Source organism: Ursus americanus, chromosome 19 (assembly GCF_024610735.1).
Source record: "Ursus americanus isolate L20-20 chromosome 19, mUrsAme1.1.p, whole genome shotgun sequence".
Lineage (NCBI taxonomy): Eukaryota > Metazoa > Chordata > Mammalia > Carnivora > Ursidae > Ursus > Ursus americanus.
In genome coordinates, this window is record NC_142145.1 from 54,385,227 (window position 1) to 54,401,339 (window position 16,113).

The 16,113-nt window shown below is 47.1% G+C and overlaps 1 protein-coding gene across 1 annotated transcript; it reads left to right on the forward strand.

Annotated features, from left to right (window-relative positions):
- Positions 1 to 7,237: 7,237 nt before the first annotated feature.
- Positions 7,238 to 9,369, forward strand: LRRC30 (leucine rich repeat containing 30). Its single transcript, XM_045781900.2, has one exon. The coding sequence runs from the start codon at positions 7,765 to 7,767 to the stop codon at positions 8,668 to 8,670; it is 906 nt and encodes a 301-aa protein (XP_045637856.1). The 5' UTR covers positions 7,238 to 7,764; the 3' UTR covers positions 8,671 to 9,369.
- The last annotated feature ends 6,744 nt before the right edge of the window (positions 9,370 to 16,113 follow it).

Here is a 16,113-nt window from a genome sequence, read left to right on the forward strand (position 1 = left end):
GAGGTTTGGGGCCAGATAACTCGTCACTGTGGGGCTGTTCTCTACATTGTAGGATATTAGCAGCATCCCTGGCCTTTACCCAGAAGATGCCAGTAACACCCCCACCAACCCCGTGGTGGACAGCCAAACCTAGCCCCAGACATTGCCAAGAGTCCCCCGAGGGGCAAACTTGCCCCAGTTGAGAACCTCTGCTGTAGGGGGTGGTGAGCACTGTGTGTGGCCAGGGATAGGGCAGGATGCTTTAGGAGGGGAGGAAGGATGCCCAAGTAAGCTTGGAGTCAAGAGGGGTGGTCATGAAAGCCCCGTTGAGGTGGTGACACCGTGTCTGGTGTGAAGCGTGAGTGTGTTAGCACACAAAGTAAGGGACCCACGTCACAAAGGAACCGCGTCCTGAACATGCAGAGGGCATGCGGGGCAATCAGTCGCTCCCTCGGTATTGCTGGCAAGTCGGGTGTGTGTGTGTCGGGGGGTGGATGGTAGGACACGAGATTGTGATGGGGACTGTGTGTGGGACCGTGGGCTGTGAGGAACATCTGTGGGCCCAGGTGTGTCATTGCCAGGCCTGTAAGCTGCCAGTTGTTAAGAACAGTCTTCTGGAACTTTCTGGCCACAGTACCAAGGATGGATTATGGTGGGCTCTAGATGGCACCAGGTGCTGTGCTACTCACTTCACTTACTCCAGTCGGTCCTCATGACAGGCCTGGGAGAAGGAAGCACAATGATCCCCTTTATAGACAAGGATATAGAAGGGCCAGGCCTCCCCACTCCATGCCGCACATCTCATGGGAGAGCAGGATCAGGACCTTCTGTGAGCAGATATGGAGACCTCTTCTGCAAGATGAAATAGGCCTGGCTTGTCTGACAGAGTTTTGTGTGGCACGTGCTGTGATGGAGGTGACATTAGGGCTTCTGTGATCAGCCCATGCACACAGGAGGTGAGGAAAATCCTCAAAGGGACTCATTAGGCAAACACAGGTCAATATATAGTCACAGAGGAGCAACTAAAAACAAGCAGGACAGCCAAGTGGCTTCTGCATTGATTTTTCTTCACATCAAATGTCCTTCAGGCCCCAGATGTTTGTTTATTTCTGCAAACATTTATTGGGCACCTACTATACCCTCAGAATTGTTCCAGGGCTCTGGGGGAGACAAGGAGCTTGAAACCTGAGGATGAATGCTTTTTTCAAGAGGAGCTTTGTATCCCGCCACATTACTAAATTGCACAAAGATAAACTCTAAATGGATGAAAGACCTCGATGTGAGACAAGAATTCATCAAAATCCTAGAGAAGAACATAGGCAGCAACCTCTACGACATTGGCCACAGCAACCTTTTTCATGACACATCTCCAAAGGCAAGAGAAACAAAAGATAAAATGAACTTGTGAGACTACATCAAGATAAAAATCTTCTGCACAGCCAAGGAAACAGTCAAAAAAACCAAGAGGCAGCCCACAGAATGGGAGAAGATATTTGCAAATGACACTACAGATAAAAGACTGGTATCCAAGATCTACAAAGAACTTCTCAAACTCAATACACAAGAAACAAATAAACAAATCATAAAATGGGCAGAAGATATGAACAGACACTTTACAATGAAGACATACAAATGGCTAACAGACACATGAAAAAATGTTCAAAATCATTAGCCATCAGGGAAATTCAAATCAAAACCACGCTAAGATATCACCTTACACCAGTTAGAATGGCAAAAATGGACAAAGCAAGAAACAACAATTGCTGGAGAGGATGTGGAGAAAGGGGATCCCTCCTACATTGTTGGTGGGAATGCAGGTTGGTACAGCCACTCTGGAAAACAGTGTGGAGGTCCCTTAAAAAGTTAAAAATTGAGCTACCCTATGATCCAGCCATTGCACTACTGGGTATTTACCCCAAAGATACAGACGTAGTGAAGAGAAGGGCCATATGCACCCCAATGTGCATAGCAACATTGTCCACAATAGCTAAATCGTGGAAGGAGCCGAGATGCCCTTCAACAGATGACTGGATTAAGAAGCTGTGGTCCATATATACAATGGAATATTACTCAGCCATCAGAAAGAACGAATTCTCAACATTTGCTACAACATGGACGGCACTGGAGGAGATAATGCTAAATGAAATATGTCAAGCAGAGAAAGACAATTATCATATGGTTTCTCTCATCTATGGAACATAAGAACTAGGAAGATCGGTAGGAGAAGAAAGGGATAAAGAAAGGGGGGTAATCAGAAGGGGGAATGAAGCAAGAGAGACTATGGACTCAGAGAAACAAACTGAGGGCTTCAGAGGGGAGAGGGGTGGGGGAATGGGATAGGCCGGTGATGGGTAGTAAGGAGGGCATGTATTGCATGGTGCACTGGGTGTTATACGCAACTAATGAATCATCAAACTTTACATCAAAAACCAGGGATGTACTGTATGGTGAATAACATAATATAATAAAAATATTATTATGAAAAAAAAAAGAGGAGTTTGACTTTGAAAGAAAAGCAGCTCAATTTGAATGTCCCTAAGAACCTGCCCCTGAACTTCTCGCTCTCTGAGAAAGCCTGTTTTCCTCTGGGAAGAGCTGACGGCTGAAAAGTTTGGCTAAGGGAAGTTTCCGGGGGAGGAAAGGAACCAGGCTCACCCTGTTCTGGTGAAGTTCCTCGCACTCAAACCCCTGAAGGAGGCAGTGGAACTGGCCATCTTCCCCTTGCTCTGTGGAGCCTCCATTCAGAGGCTATGCACGGAGCCGTGTTCTATGTGTCTTGGGTGTATACAGGCGTTTAATTCCCATAGCAACCTTCTAGGTACTATGACTGTCTCCTCTTCACATATGAAGACATGGAAATATTGGCAAGTTAAGTAGTTTGCCCAGGGTCACATGGCTTTTCAGTAATAAATGCAGGATTACAACCCTAGGCGGTCAGCCACAGCAACCAGGGCCTGACTCTGACTGCCAGGCTCTGCTGCCTCCCGCTGAGCTGGCTGTGGGCTGGAAGGCTGGGACACGTTCTAATGGGAAGAGTAACAGGCCGCTTTACTAGAAAACCATGCAGAGGCGAGCAGGTAGGCACGTGGTAGGAAGAGAACAGAATTTAGCTCAGACAACCCAGGTGTTGACGGTAACTGACACTAGTTTTGTAACCTGGAGTGTCAGCTAACCTCGCCAGAGCTCAGCCGTCCCATATTGCACGTAAGGTTAGCAGATGACCCTCTCACGTCGCTTAAATATCAGGTAGACTATAGAATAGTGTCTAGGCTCCTGACACTAAGTACTCTGTAAATATAAGGTGAGTGAAAGATGAAACAGGGGTACTTCAAGGATACAGGTTTGATTGGCCTCGAAATAAGTGTAAAGTTCGTGAACAAAAGCATAATAAAGATCAAACACACGGGGATGTTCAGTAAATGGATCTAGAGGCATGTGTGCACCTGTGTGTTGGGGCCATTTACACGGAGGTCGTACCATGAGCCATCACTGTCCTGTGGGTCACAGACCATTAATAACTGTGACTTAGGGAACTGTGCTACGTACGTCGGGTTTCCCCATTACATGCATCTTACAGATGCTTAAGCACGGACTGTTCTGAGACACGGGCTCTCCGCGGACGGCTGCAAAACCTAGCAACGGGCTCCGTTTGACGCAGAGTGTGCCGGGCTCAGAATGAATGCAAGGCTTGACTTTGCTCTCCCTCCCTGGCCTACTTCCCAGGCTCCCCTTTACTTTCCCTTGCCTGGGTTGTACTCCTCAATAAAACTTTAGCCCATAGCTTTGGCCTCAAGCGCGGCTTCTGAGGAAACCTGAACTAAGACAGAATTTTTTTTTTTTAATTTTTTTCGGTCAAAGAAAATACATGGAAGTAAATATGCGTGGGAGAAGGAGCTACATTTCCATATGCGAGAGGCTAACCCCATTGTCTACACTCTACAATATTTTCTTTTTTTGAAATTTTAAATTAGCAAAGCAGTAGTTTTAATATACTATTTAAACACACACATTAGTTTCTTCCAAAATTAATAGACGTGATGTGTAGACACGAGCTGAAAAGCCACCGTGAGAAGAAAAAGTATTGTTTTCAGTAGATATTCCGTTAGTGTGAACTCAGGGGGGGCTATAGGCGCTTTTGTAACCTACTATTTTTTACTCTCATCATTTTGATTTTATTTTATTTAAAATTAAAGACATCAGGGGCACCTGGGTGGCTCAGTCGTTAAGCGTCTGCCTTCGGCTCAGGGCGTGATCCTGGCATTCTGGGATCGAGCCCCGCATCAGGCTCCTCCACTCGGAGCCTGCTTCTTCCTCTCCCACTCTCCCTGCTTGTGTTCCCTCTCTCGCTGGCTGTCTCTATCTCTGTCGAATAAATAAATAAAATCTTTAAAAATAAATAAATAAAATTAAAGACATCATAAATGTTGATTTTCATATGTTGGAAGAGGAATCAATTAGAATATATCACAATGTAGTAAACACACTGAGAGCACTAAACACATTTCAATTATTCCATAACTTCCTTAGGTGTTAAAGACAATCACATGACTTACCACGATTTGGAATTGCAAAAATCTGTTCAACAAAGCTTCATTCTGAGACTATTCCAAACTGAATTTCATTTAGGGAGCCTTGGGAAGTCTCTTTTGGCCCAAGTCTGATATGCATGCTGCATAGTGAATTCTAAAGCCAATAGCACTCCCCATTACTGTTTATTCTCCAGGGACCAATATTAATGCAAGCAAAAAAAGAAAGCTGCCTTGGAATTTGCAGGCTTTCACCAGAAAAGAGGTTAAATGTCTTTCACTTCCCTAGGGTGGTCTGCTTTGCAGTGAGAATCCCACTGGACTAGTGAGAAGGAGCTCTGGGAAGTCTCCACCTCCCCCAGTGGCCCATTTCACAGATAAGGACACTACCCAGACACAGTGACCATCCTGGAGGTGAGCCATTCTCAGACTGGGTAGCCACGGTTGACTATGTGGGCTCTAACTACGTTTCAAAAACTTGGAAGAAACAGTTATTCATGTAGCTCATAGATTTGATAAGTAAGAACTTTGTTAGAGAAGAACCGAACTATTTTTGGAAGGAATTAAATCCCTCATGCCAAAGTCTTCTGGAATGACATTTCAACTTTGCTTCTCCTGTTTCTGCTGGGGTAGAGTGAGAAGGGTTAACGCCAATTTATGTAGTTATTTCTATGCGTGTAATTACATAGTCATTTCTCTACCCATGTTCCCTTCAATCCTACCCCCTAACAACTTGAAAACAAAAGTCCGTATCCTGGCCATATTGAGTCCATCTGTCTACAGGGCTAAGCCGAGAGTCTTCTTATGGTTCCAGCTTGGGCTGTGGAGTCGGACTAACTGAGTTTGAATTCTGGTTCTGCCATCACCAGATACTTGAATTTGGGCAAGTGACTTGATTGTGCCTAAGTAACCTCCCTATCCTTGCTTCTTCATCTGTAAAATTGGGGTGATTTTAATGCCCATCCTGCTTGCACAGTGCCTAGTGTCATGCCTTAAAAAAAAAAAGGTTTTATTTATTTATTTGACAGAGAGCGAGAGAGCACAAGTGGGGGGGGGCAAAGGGAGAGGGAGAAGCAGACTCCTCACTGAGCAGGGAGCCCGATGTGGAGCTCTATCCTGGGACCCAGGGATCCTGACCAGAGTTGAAGGCAGATGCTTAACCGACTGAGCCACCCAGGCGCCCCCCTAGTGTCGTGCCTTTCACACTGTAAACATTTGATAAATGTTGGCTATTGATAAGTACTTAAAAAGTATTTATCTCGGAAAAGAACATGTTAAAGGAAAGAGGGGAATTACCATAAAGAAGAAAGCTGTCGGTTCTTGCTCCGACCATCTCAGTTCCCATATTTTGGGAACTCTAAAATAATTTCTCATGCTAATGGAAGGAAAGAGGGAAAGATGCATACCCAATTTTTTTTGTAACCGCAGAACCCTGTTGTCAGATAAAATTTACATATATAAGGCATAATATGCCCCCCAAACTTAGGGTAGACATTTAGGCACATTACCTTTCCTCCCACCACCCCTTGGCACCCCGGTAATAGCTAGAACACTCAAGTACTCCATTAAAAAATGTCCAAGGTATCCGCCTTGACCCAAGAATTCCCGAGAATGCCAAGCGGAGGGAGAAACGGCCCTACCTTGTTTTACACGCCCTGCTGCTCCTCCTGCCCAGACTGTGGAGGGACCTGCAGATTCCCCAGGGGGCACCCAGCTGGGGCTCAGCTCCTGCTCCTGGCCGGTGGTCACAGCTCTGAGAGCACGGTCAGAACCCGCATCGCTCTCCAGGATACGCAGCTGCTGTGTCGAGGGCTGCCAGCAAAAGCCACAGGCTTGCCGACCAAGCCAGCCTTCGCTCCAGCCCGCAAGCCCTTTCTCCGAACGTGGGTCCTCACCCTCGCTGTCTCTTCTCTCCTTCATCATTACCTATTTTTAGGATTCTTCACCTATGCAAACGGGTCTGCGCCTCCTCCTCCACTATTTGCCGGGGCTGCCGTAACTAAGCACCGCACACTGAGTGGCTTAAACAGCACAGGTTTATTTTCTCAACCTTCTGGAGGCTACAAGGCCCAGATCTAGGTGTCAGCAGGGTTGGTGGCTTTTGAGGCCTTTGTCCTTGGCTCACAGATGGCTGTCTCTTCCTGTGTCCTCACATGGCCCTGTCTCCAAATACAGTCACATCTGAGGTACCGGTGGGGTGGTGGGGTTAGGACTTCAACATTTGAAATTTAGGGGGACACAGTTTTCAGCCCACGATGCCAATAATTAACTCTACATACCTCAGGGTATAAATTAACTGCTTTAATTCAAGAAGGAGGGAGGGAGGGGTGGGTGGGAAGGGAAGGACATTGATTGATTGACTGGTGTGTTCCAGGGAGGTGCTCTACACTGTTCTTCAAGGACAGCGGGCACCCCGTGCTAAGCTTACGAAGGCAGCCACTCAAGTGGCCGTTCAGACATTTAACGCGTGCCTTACACCAGCCGGAAGCCCAGAGTGGAAGAGATGACAGCGGAGCGTCTCCAGTTGAAGTGAGCATGGGGGGTCTGGGCCCCTTCACTCTCTCCTCACGGAGTCCTCAGGAGAGGAGAGGAGTCACCTGTGACAAGCACCGTGCAGAACCCTCCGGCCGGGAGGACTGCAGGTGTCCAGGCTCCTCCCGTGACTTTTTCACAACTACGGAACTCATTGGAGTTTGAAACGGGTGTGTACCGTATCATCTGACCCTCCCCGGCTTGGGAAGCATACCTCTGTCGCTAGCATTCATGGAGCTCACGGTCACTCTAACGGGGTCCGGGTGAGTTCCTGAGACCATGCACACAGTCTGGCACTTGTACAGCCGGCTTTATTCTCCCACTTTGCTGCTTCTGGGAGATGGGCTGGTTTATCACCTGCTCAGCTCTGATACCCAAGAAGAGCTGAGAAGGGAAAGTTAGATGCAGCCTCCCTGTGACCTCTTTGCACACACCAGGCCAATAAAACTGGGGCCGAATGACAGTGACAGCTGCCTTGTGGCATTCAGAGGGACTTGAGCGGTTCAGTTCCCCAGTCTCAGGGACAAGGATGTCATTACAGCCCTGCCGCTCCGAGAGAAGCCACCTAAACCCACCCTTGGGGCCGGAGCACAGCGGGGCGGCTCGGGTCTCTGCAAGGCCCCACGGACACCCCTCCTGAGCTCCCTGCTGGCACCAGCTCAGCTTTCAGCAGCTGAGGGACCCCCTCCCGGCCTCAGCAGAGGCCAGTGGGTGAAAAGGGAGGAAGATGGGGGCCAAGCAGTCAAGTGCTCACTGCAGGGACAAGGGCCCCAGGAGGATGGCGCTCCTGCGTGGGAGGCAGCCCTTCTCCCCGTGGGATGACAGCCTGCTCTCAGGAAAAGACCCCCGGGCCCTGCTGAAGCGGGGCATGCGCCACGTCAGCTTCAGCCTGGTCACCAAGGGAATGACGGACATCCCTGACTTTCTGTGGGGCTTGTCTGAGGTCCAGAAACTCAATCTGTCTCACAACCAGCTCCGGGCTCTCCCGCCCGACGTGGGGAAGCTGAGCCGGCTGGTGGTCCTGAACCTCTGCGGCAACCGCCTGCGGAGCCTGCCCCGAGAAATCAGCCTCCTCAAGAGCCTGAAGGTCCTGTTCGTGAACATGAACTGCCTGACCGAGCTGCCGGCCGAGCTGAGCGCTTGCAGAAGCCTGGAGGTCCTGAGCTTGTCCCACAACTGCCTCGCCCAGCTTCCCGCCAGCTTCGCCGACCTGTCCAGGCTGCGAAAGCTGAACCTCAGCAACAACTACTTCGCTCACATCCCCATCTGCGTGTTTGCACTGAAGGAGCTGGATTTCCTGCACGTGGGCTCCAACCGCCTGGAAAACATCGCCGAGAGCATCCAGTGCCTGGTCAGCCTGCAGATCTTCATCGCCGAGAGCAACAACATCCACTCCTTCCCGAGGTCGCTCTGCCTGCTCACCAGCCTGGAGCTGCTGAACTTGAACAACAATGACATCCAGACCCTCCCGGACGAGCTCTACCTGCTGTGTAGACTGGGGCGGATTGCTTGGAATCCCATGGACAAAGGGCTCCACATTTCCCATAACCCGTTATCCAAGCCTCTGCCGGAGCTAGTAGAGGGGGGGCTGGAGATGCTCTTCAGCTACCTGAAGGACAAAAAGCACAACTGACTGGGCCCCAGGGGCATGGCCAGTTGCCAGCTCGTGGACACCTGTCAGCTGGGTACTGCTCCAGTCTCAGCCTTCTGCCCTCACTGTTCATGTCGGATAGCGTTTGCGTTCACATCTGCTGAATGGTATTGAACACGCCTACGGAGGTGTTTGCTTTTACCTCCGTATGTGCCTAAGAAGCCCCCTGATGTGATGTTCATCTCATCTCAAACGTCAGTGGAAACAGGTCTTTGGTTCTCTTCGAAGAGAAACCATTCCGATTCTTCCTAGGAGCAGTGGAATTCAGCCCTTGGAAGTGTGGGTAGCAGGTCTGGTTCAGTGACACTCAGAAGGCAGATATTTGCTAAGGATGTGCTGTGGGCCAAGTGTGGTATGAGACACTGCCGCCATCTGGTTTCAAGCCTTGAATTGGCAGCCAGCGCTCAGGAAGCAGCAGCAAGACGTGCTCCTACGTCAGCCTCGAGCAAGCATTACTGGGACCAAAGAGCAAGCTGGAGGACTGCTCTGCTGGCATCGACCGGGTCGGGCAGAACCTCCCCCCAGCCGCGTTCTGGGGGAAACAATCATAAGAAATCTGTCTCTAAAATGACTGTAGAGTAACGCTCCAGCTGCTCGTGTTTACGTCTGCTGGTGAGTGACGGGAATAGCATGATGGCTTTCGGGTAATAAATACAAATCAATCTTAATGCACAGTTTCGACCTTCTTTCCCCATCCTCTGGCACCCCTGCCCGTCATATCCCTGAGCTTTTCCAGAAACACCAGCCGATGGTTAAATCATTCGATTCTATTTTCTCTTCTCCTCCCTTAGTGGATGTGCCCTCTTAGCGGTGAGGCTAATAATTGGGGGAGGAGATGGCCAAATGGCAGGAAGGAGGAGGTAAGGCACAGGCAAGTCACACACAAATAAGTAATTACCCTTTTCACATTCAAAGGAGGGCGATATTAGCACTTGGCTTTTACACGTGGACATTTATAAAATGAGTTTGGCAACATTTAAAAGCTCTTTGGACAAAAGGCTCTGTAAAATATTGTTTGTTTTGCTTTTAATTCTAAGAGTACACAGCTGTTAGTTAAACATGGACATTAGGATGAGCAATTACAGAATTCCTGCCACCAGGGTCATTAGATCTTACTGCCGTCACAGCAGCCAAGAGCCCCTAGGACATGACCATTTATTCAGAGGTAAAGAAATTCCAATGAAAAGATGGCAGTGAAGAAAGAACAGTCCCTTCAGATCAACGGAGAGCTAACTGCTCAGGTTTGGGGGCTGATTCGTCTACAGAATATAGCAAACGGTATCAAGACGTGGGATTTTGGGGTTGCTGCCAAGACTTGCCTAATTTCTTAATACCTTTAGTTTAATTTAGTTTAATTTAACTTATATTTCTTAGCACCTTCTGTAGGCTGGACACTGGGCTAGGAGCTCGAGAAGAATAAGGCCCTGCTGCTTCTACCAAGGAACTCATGGTCTGGTGAAAGAGACAGACCCACGTGGGTTTCTACAATGTATGGCAGGTCCTGATCCCTGGTGAAGGGAAATGTAAGCAGAGGCCACAGCAAGGATGACACACTGGACAGTGTAGACTAGATTGAGCCCCGAAGCCTCAGTAACTAAAGAACAGTGACTGAAGGACACAAGTGGGGTGAGCCAGTCAAATCCTCCGTTCACTCCAGCTATCTCATCCCAATCCCCCACCCCACACCCCACTTGGCAAAGAGTGGCAAAGCACCGGGGCAGTGGGTAGCACCCTCTCCGGTTCTGAACTCAGGCACCTTTAGCGTGGTGCTACTCAACAGGGTCCGCATAACTCATCCATAGGAGAAGTGATGTTCCCAATGGACCCGCGCATCAATTTTCCCATGCCTAAAAGAGGGAAGCCAATTCCTGCTGCTAGCATCAGATACCAGAGTTCCATTAGCACGTTCTGAACTCAGGCACCTTTAGCGTGGTGCTACTCAACAGGGTCCGCATAACTCATCCATAGGAGAAGTGATGTTCCCAATGGACCCGCGCATCAATTTTCCCATGCCTAAAAGAGGGAAGCCAATTCCTGCTGCTAGCATCAGATACCAGAGTTCCATTAGCACGTTCGTGCATGAGCTCTTCTGTTGAACCACTGCAAACAGATCTTACCCGTGTCGCTGGGAGGCAGCTGAAGAAGTTCCCTCTAAACGCCCCCTCCTGCAGCCCCGAGATGTGCGTGTCCCTGCCAGGCACACACAGGCACACTCCAGTAGCCTCACCCCCGTTAGCTTGCTGGAGCCAAGGCTATTTAAAGACTTCAGTGGAATTCTTCCTTGACCTCATGACTCAGTGGGACATTATAGGGCGAGCCTTCCTCCGCAGAGCAGAACTGGCAGATCGCTTACTGCAGCCTTTTGGCTGGAGCACATGCAGCTGTCAGACAAACACCAGCGTGCGCCAGGATCACGCCCGTTGCTGTCTGCTGCTGAAGAGCCACTTGGGCTCACACTGAATTTCCATGACCTTGCACTGGGCACAGAGGCGAGCCAGGACAGCAGCACTGCGCTTTTCCCGCTGAACCATCCTTTTATTTCCTCTCCTCGCTTTTTCAGTCACTTGATCCTATAGTAACTTGACTCCAGGGACCATGGGATCATATTTTGAAGGTGACCCAAGTGCTGATTATACCTTCTTATAGGAAAAAATTGGTATCGATTTGGTTGCCCACTGCCATGCTGCCGTTGGTACCTTTCAAAAGTATAGTAGCAAGGTTTTCTTCCTTAATGCTCGGCGTTGAGGAAATCATAAAAGTAATTGTAGTTGCCCGATATGCTTTAGATATTGATTCTTTGTGAATGCTCCTTTTTATTGATAAAGGGAAGTGCCAAACCAAAAAAAAAAAAAAAAGGTAAACGTGCTTGGTTATTCAAAACACTAACGTGGAGGGAATTTGATACAACCTTCAGTGTCTTTGCTGTCAAATTCTGCAGTTTGCTGACTGACTGTGAATGCTTCTTCCTTCTCTTTTGTGGTCTAATACTGCCACATTCGAATAACTCCCAGGTATTTCGAAGGCTTTGGAAATCAAAGCACTGAGGATGGCAGCACTGGCTGCAGAATGGATTTAGCCAAAGAATACACACTAATTGGGTGCTTGATGTGGGGAGCTGGCGGCCCGCATTCCCGATGATATTGTGGTTTTCATGTCACTTGGCTCTCAGTACGGAGCAATCTCAGCGGTGTGTTCAGAAACACCTTTTGAAGCTGTTGCAAACTACAAGCATACAATTAAGAAAAAATCCTACGTTCATGGGAAAGTAAGACGACTTTGAAAAGACACATCTGTTTGAGGAATAATACTGCTAAATGCATAAAACTGCTGCACATTAGAAGGAAAAATGAAGCCATTTCTCAGCTTGTTGACTTAATAAATGGTTAATGGAAGAGTTGTGCTCCATTCTCGGGCTTTAGTTAATAGACTGCCTTTCCGTAGTTACCTAAGATAGAGTGACTTCAGAGCAGTGCACCTGTGTCTCACAATGGAGTCACGCTGGCAAAAGGGAAAGAGGGAATGTTGTTAATATTTGCAGGGACACATTAAACCCCTTTCTCGTGGTGATGGGTTATTATTTTTTAAGATTCCACTTCATATGCCTCAAAGCACGTACTGAACATGCATTTTGGTGGCTCTGCATGACAAACCGAGGCAGATTAAAGGACTCGGGGCTCGGTCTCTGGAAGACACAGGCAGGTAACAGCAGCCTGAGATTATGGGTGCGTGAGGCTGGGCTGGGGTGCTTCTTTTCTGTAATACGGATGGGCTAGGGAGAGTCTGGACAGAGTTCCTGAGGTGCTGTTACAAATGATGAAAGACAGGAGGTAAATTCAGAAAACGGTGTAAAAACCAAAAAAAGGCAGAAATTCAACATGCCAGATTTAGCTAACGTGAAGGTCCTACTCGATTGTTTCATCAATACCTATTTAAGTACCTGTGTGTGTGTTCTATCTTATTATTCTGCCAAGGAATTATTTTCAGTACTATGTGAGATATACTTGAAAAACACAAAATACCCAGCCTGGATGAAATGTGCAACTAAATACCAGTATCCAATGATTATAATTCATCCAAGAACACCAAAATACAACACCTCCAAATATTTTAAGAAAACATAATACAATTCAGAGAACATGAAAGCTACTATAAACAATAACGGGAACAATCTTGACCTTGTGGAGAAAAGAACTTTTTACAAATGTTCCTTTAAAGTTACCTGTCAAGTTATGCATTGAATCCAGAGCATTACTAATTAAAAAGAAAAGGACAGCATAGTAATAAAAGGGAAGCAGAGAGGGCTCATAATGAGTTTGTAAGAGCTTGGGTGTCATTAGACAAACATCACTGAAAGCGATTAGCATGAAGCTTGCTATGCAGATTTTTAAAGTAGTGTCAAAGGAATCTACTTGCAAGGAGAGGGCTTATTTTCTGCTGCTTCTAGACTCGCTTCTTATTTCAGCCCAAGACAGAAAAAAAAAGCTGAACCAGAGTCCATCCCCAGAGTGTCAGAGTATTTCCTGATGCCCTGGAGAAAAACATACATTGTGAAAGCTACAGGACAGTAATACTGGCTGCCAATGGAACATTGTATCATCACCCATGTTCTTTGGTTTCTGGAGTTCCCCAGAAGCCAGTGCGCCAGGACATGCCACTCAGGAGAAGCCTGTGTTCTTCTTTCTCCTGAACGCCATACCAGTCTCTCTTGTGCATGCACCTGGGGAGAGGCCTTGCAAGTGGTAGGGAGAGCTCTGCACTGAGAGCTGGACGTGTGAGTTGCACAGCACTTACTGAGCATTGCTGCGTCCTAAGACTGTGCAGGTGTTGGGGACATGACAAAGGAATAAGATCCCCACCCTCTAGGGCTCCCATGTCTGGGGCCAAGAAGATGAGGCTCAGCTAAACAGCTAAATCCTGGGAGGAAAACTGCCTCAGTAGATGCCTAAGTGAATACAAAGGCATGTGGGTGAGATTATAGGAGGGGCAGAGGTGTGATGTGATTACAATAGTGTGAGGTACACACAATCTGACATGACAGTTATTGAGCTTTGTTTTGCTTTGTCTTTTGGAAAATTTGGGAATCTCACTGTCCCGGAGCAGTCTGCTTTGTCCCACCTTTGTGGCATTTGTTTTTCCTACCTGAATCTAAGATGTTGGGTGCCCACATGGCCCGAGAGAGGGCATATCATGATAATGGGGGCACCATGTACTGGATTCCAGAGATACCCCCCAAGCCTCTCTCCCACCTCGTCATGGGCAAGGAGTGTTCTGAAAGGACCCTTGTTGGCAGTGGTCCTCCACACTGATTGCTCAACAGAATCGCCTGCAGAACTTCAAAAAAAGAAAGGCTCAATTTCAGAAATTCTGATATAGCTGGATTAAATGGGGCCTGTGCTTCTTTCTGGTTTTTTTTTTTTTTTTTGGGTGTGTGTGTGTGTGTGTGTGTGTGTGTGTTTTAAAGCTCAGTTGGTTAATTCTTTGGCCGACTCTATGCTGAGAAACGCTGATGTAGGCTCTTTCCTGAGCGGCGTGATGTGGGACTGTTAAGCCAAAGGTGGAAGTGACCCACCGAGAAAGGGCAGCCAGAGGTGAGAGATCCCGGACCCCGGCTGGCCCGGGGAAGCCCTGCTGGTGCTTTGTGACTGGGTTCATCTGGGCACTTGTGAAACATTTATAATCCCAGGTCCTGTTGGTGTACCTTGAGATTCAGGAGGTCCAGGGCAGGGCCAGGCATGGGTACGTCTGACAAGCACTCCGTGTGACTCCTATCACATGGCAGACTGGAGAACACATGGGCTAGCAGAATGTGTCCCACTGGAAAATGGGAAAGGCCTTCTATTCCAGACTCAGCCATGACTTGGGTGAAGCTGATTTTCCCGACTGCCTCTGCCGTCCGACTTTGAACTCTTTGCTGACTCTTACCTTTGCATCCAGGATGCAGAAGATACTCAGTGATAACGTATTGAATGAATGAATAGCGAATAAGGAAGTGAACCCCGATACACAGATGATTTATCCTCTCCAGGCCTCAGTTTTCTGTGAAGTGAGGTAATTAAACTTATTTTGACATGAACTCACTTCAAGCTTCCCTCAGTTTTAAAATCCTGATTGTATTGTTTGTTTTTTTGCTTTGTCTTCCCCTTATCAAACACCTCAGTGAATAGACAGCTGAGCTTATAATCATTGTGATTACTCAAGAAAAGCAAAAAAACACTGAGGAGCTTGGTCAAGATCAGTATGAGTGTTTTAATGTCTCCTTGAGGCACCATAAAAAATATCATTTAATTTTGATGCATGTTTGCAGACCTCCAAATTGTCTGGATTCCACCTCTAACTTTTTATTGGATTGGAGGCTCAGAAGACATAGTCCTGCTTGGCTTTGTTGATTGGTTGATTCAAAACCCCTCTTGTTTTTCTGGAAGAGAAAAGAATTCGTAATTATCCATTTTCCATTATAAACAAAAGCTCATTGGATTTGGTTCAAGAACATGATTTGGGCACTTAGAGTGGAAATCTTTCCTCTTAAAAAAAAAGCATTATGTGTTCCAAAGTGTGAGTTGAACTCCTGGGATAAAGTTCATGCCTCCTCCACAGCACTTCTCTGTCTATATACGCAGATGAGTCAAACTTGAATTTTGGTACAAATTTTCAAAAGCAACTTCCACAAATGAACCCACATAAGGCTGCAAAATAGCTCTCCCCTTTGTTTCTAGGCTTCTTCGTAGTGGTCCTCTCCCTCTGCCTCCACTGCTTTAGTCAAAGCACAAATGGATAATATCTACACTGTGGAAATTGGAAATTAAGAACCTGAATTTCTTTTTGAATAACCTTCCTTATAAGAGTGTAAGTTAAGGTTGTGTTTGATAAGAATTCTTTTTTTTTTTAAAGATTTTATTTATTTATTTGACACAGAGAGAGAGAAAGATAGCGGATAAGCAGGGGGAACAGGAGAGGGAGAAGCAGGCTCCCCACTCAGGAGGGAGCCTGATGTGGGGCTTGATCCCAGGACCCTGGGTTCACGCTCTGACCTGGAGGCAGACGCTTAACCCTCTGAGCCACCCAGGCACCCCCCAATAAGAATTCTTGAATAATTTTGTTGCCATCAGGACTTAGAGAATTCAAAGGGCAATTTGGGTTTTATTGTCCCGGGACAAGATACAGAGGACAAGGTTAGGGAATGTTTTCATTCTGGAAATCACAGAAGTAGTCTAAACAAAGAATCTAGCCGAGAACGATACAAGTCTTCTTTATGTTTTCATATTTTATATTTTCTTATTATCAAGATTTAAATGTCTATTGTAAATAATCTAGAAATCTGTTTAATCTGCCAGAAATGTATATAATATGGTTGTTACAGAAAACTTCCATTGTTCATCTGACCGTGTTACCACGTGTTGGCTTTAGAAAATCGAGTTTAATCACTTG

What these genes read in the sequence shown, in the direction of transcription:
- LRRC30 (XM_045781900.2), top strand. Translation starts at nt 7,765, where the DNA reads ATGGGGGCCAAGCAGTCAAGTGCTCACTGCAGGGACAAGGGCCCCAGG.